This window comes from Cricetulus griseus, chromosome 6 (assembly GCF_003668045.3).
Source record: "Cricetulus griseus strain 17A/GY chromosome 6, alternate assembly CriGri-PICRH-1.0, whole genome shotgun sequence".
Classification (NCBI taxonomy): domain Eukaryota; kingdom Metazoa; phylum Chordata; class Mammalia; order Rodentia; family Cricetidae; genus Cricetulus; species Cricetulus griseus.
This window is the reverse complement of record NC_048599.1, coordinates 66,805,435-66,809,202: the sequence shown is the minus strand read 5'-3', so window position 1 is coordinate 66,809,202 and position 3,768 is coordinate 66,805,435. Positions and strand designations below refer to the sequence as shown.

The window sequence follows — 3,768 nt, the reverse complement described above, 5'->3', positions numbered from 1 at the left end:
AAAGAAATTATTTCTGATTCTATTCATAAGGAGCACATTCAAGCTTGGAAAAATGTGCAGATAATATGTGCTTCTCATATTTTTAAACAATATAATCATTTTGATAACTACAAATATTGTATTTCAGATGTGCCAAACTTTTGAGCGATCATTCTACATTTAGAAAGCTTCCCTGATTAGACACAATGTACAAATACAAGAAATATTTATTTAAAATTTGAGTTGGATACAATGCTAAGATTTCAACTGGAATATTTTTCTTCTTACTTTACTGTGAACTTGTTGTTTCTATTACAGGAATTCTTAGTCTCTGACTCTCTCAACCCATTGGAGCACAGTGAACTAAATGGAAGAAGCAAACAAGACTGTGGTGTCTGAGTTCATTTTTCAGGGACTTTGTACATCAAGAGAGCTACAGATCTTCCTCCTGATGCCATTTTCTGCCCTCTACCTGATGACTGTGATAGGCAACCTCTTTGTCGTGACATTAATCATTATTGATCATCATCTCCATTCTCCCATGTACTTTCTGTTAGCCAATCTCTCCTTTATTGACTTCTGCCTTTCATCAGTTACAACTCCCAAACTGACCACAGACCTCCTAAAAGATAATAAAACCATTTCTTTTGGGGGCTGCATGAGCCAGATCCTCTGTGTGCATTTCTTTGGAGGGGGCGAGATGGTACTTCTTGTAACAATGGCCTATGACCGCTATGTGGCCATCTGCAGGCCACTCCACTACACCAGCATCATGGACAGACAGAAGTGCATCTGGCTCATTTTGATATCATGGATCATTGGATTTGTTCATGCCATGAGTCAGCTGATCCTGATTTTGGAGCTACCTTTCTGTGGACCTAGAGTGATAGACAGCTTTTTCTGTGATATTCCTTTGGTGATGAAGTTGGCCTGCACGAATACTGATACTCTGGGAATCGTGATAAATGCTGACAGTGGAGTTTTAGCAACAACTTGTTTCATTCTCTTGCTGATATCTTACACTTACATTCTATTAACTGTCCAGCATCACTCTAAAGATGGCTCATCAAAGGCACTCTCTACCTGTACATCCCACATCATAGTGGTTGTGCTGTTCTTCGGGCCCTGCATTTTCATCTATTTATGGCCAGTCAGCATCACTTGGGTAGACAAGTTTCTTGCTGTGTTTTATACAGTCATCACACCCCTCCTAAATCCAGCAATCTATACACTGAGAAATAAAGATATTAAAAGTGCTGTAAAAAAGCTGAAAAATCACAGGTAAATTTGGAAATAATTTTAAGACACCTCTTCTAACAGAAAATTCATTGTGTTCATCCTATTTTAGCTGTATTTTGACCACAAAATTGCATATATGGAACATTTCTGCATGCCATTAGCTACATGAATTTATGATTATGTAAAAACTATTATGAATGTATATTCAAAAGTCTAATACTTAGATTTTTGCCACTTAGAAAGAGTAATAACTGCATCACACACTTAGTTGTGTCTGAAGACTAGAATGATGATAATGTTCTAAGAATAATAACTTACAATTTACTATTTATTACTCCTAATCACAATAATATGCAAGTCACTTTCACTAGATAATTATTTACAGAATTCCTATTGAATTATTTATCAAAATTAGTATTTAAAAATACATTATTATCTTCCAATCCTCATTCTAAATTCACGCCAGGAAATATTGAAAATATTTTTTAGTTCTACATCCTCTTAGAAAACAAAATGATTTATAAATCAAATCATAATGCTAGTCGCCTCATATTGATATCATTCCTGTCATTTTTCCAAATTGTACCTATTCAAATGAAATCATTTTCCCTTTTTTCAATCCATAACTGAAAGGGCAGTGTTCACAACACGAGAATACACTTCCATCAGTATACATTATTTTGATGACCTTGAGTTTATGTTATGAAATTAGGACAGTATGGTGAAAATACATGCTTTTAAAATATATATCTATCTCTCTATATATAATGTATAAATGCATATACACATATTAACATATATGCATAGACTGTTCATGTTAGTTATCATTTAATAATATATGCCATTTGCTGTGTAAAACAATATGTATATACATTTACAATAGTTTGATATCTAGTGTCTTCTTAAACAGAGATTTAAGTCATAATTTCTTGAATATACTGTCCTAATATTTCATGAATTATAACTATAATCAATATGTATGTCTTCTAACAAGATAAAGACATTCTTACAACATATATAACATAAACTAATAAAAACATGCAAATACCTATATGTGTTTTACTGAAATCAGATTAAAGATGAGCAAGGCTCATGTCTATCTGTCCACACACCTTTAGCATATGGGGAGTATATTGGGAAGATTCAGTATATTTTTCCTGAAATATTATCTCCACTGTTTTTGTAGATTTAACTACCTGAATTGTTTTTTGGTTTTTTTGGTTTTGGTTTTTCGCGACAGGATTTCTCTGTGTAGCTTTGGAGCCTATCCTGGCACTCACTCTGGAGACCAGGCTGGCCTCGAACTCACAGAGATTCACCTGCCTCTGCCTCCCGAGTGCTGGGATTAAAGGCTTGTGCCACCAATACCCAGCACTATCTAAATTCTTTAAGTTACCATTTTTCTTTTGTGAAATTTTCCTTTGACAATGATCTGCAATAAGCTAATTGCATCTGCATAATGCCCCTGACCACTAATTTCCCTCTTACTCCTATTAGCCACTTCCACAGAAACATGAACACTTGTGTCTCTCTACATTTATGATTTTGTGTTTTTACTTTTTGGCACATATGGATTACTCAGAGTCATCTGTGTCTCCATTGGTTGGGGACCATCCCTAGAGAATCGTGACCTTATTGTTGGGCCACAACTGAAGAAAATGTCTGTCCCTACCCTAGAACCATCAAAAACTCAAAGTTTAGTAAGGTAGGTGCAATAGAGAACACACTCTGATCTATGATTGACTGTTAACAGTTATCTCTGTGGGGCCCACAGTAGGCACCATGGACTCATGACTGCATTGGGTATGCCATGCCCACCAGATTGCATTTCACGATTCTTCTCACTGTTGCAAATTTCTTATATGTATTCTTTCTGCACCTCTTCCTCATTTTTCCAAATCACTGTTATTTGATAAGTGATTTGAAACCTGCACATAGTTTGTTTTCATATATCCACAAGCATATTATCAAAGTAGAGTACTATGAGAATTTTGTTAAAGTTTAATTAGACTGGAAAACGAGCTCTTATTGCCTGTGTTATTTCTAGGAATATAATTTTAATTAAATTTTAGCAATTTAGTGGAATTTCTTCTATATAATTGCTGTTTTAAGAAAAAGCAAAATGGAGACCAGTGGGAATTCACCAGGTAAAGGAGCTTGCTGCCAAGACCAATGACCCCAATTTAATGCACCAAATCTTCATGTTAGAAGAAAATCAACTCCCTCATGCTGATTTTTCCTTTATTATTAGTAGTATTATTATTGTCATTGTTGTTGTTTGTTCTCACATATACTACATCCTGACAACAGTTTTGTCTCTCTTCCCCTGCACCTAGTCTCTCCTTTCATATCCCCTTTCCCCAAGAGGCAACCCCTCTATCCCTTCAGAAAGAACAGGCCTCTTAGAGACATTGACCAAACATAGTATAATATAATACAATACCAAACACATCCCATCATATTAAATCTGGACAAGGTAACACAGTAGGAAGAAAAGTGTTCAACCAGAAGGCAAACAGTCAGAGACATCTCCTACTCCCACTGTTAGGA

The 3,768-nt window shown here is 35.3% G+C and overlaps 1 protein-coding gene across 1 annotated transcript; it reads left to right on the top strand.

Moving 5' to 3' along the window:
* The first annotated feature begins 343 nt into the window (after nt 1–343).
* On the top strand, nt 344–1,264 carry LOC100754741 (olfactory receptor 4K14). The gene has a single exon (XM_027421023.1). It carries the CDS (start codon nt 347–349, stop codon nt 1,262–1,264), a length of 918 nt encoding a protein of 305 aa, XP_027276824.1. The 5' UTR covers nt 344–346.
* Nucleotides 1,265–3,768: the final 2,504 nt, after the last annotated feature.

Excerpts from the sequence above, each read along its gene's own strand:
- LOC100754741 (XM_027421023.1), top strand. The coding sequence starts at position 347 with ATGGAAGAAGCAAACAAGACTGTGGTGTCTGAGTTCATTTTTCAGGGA.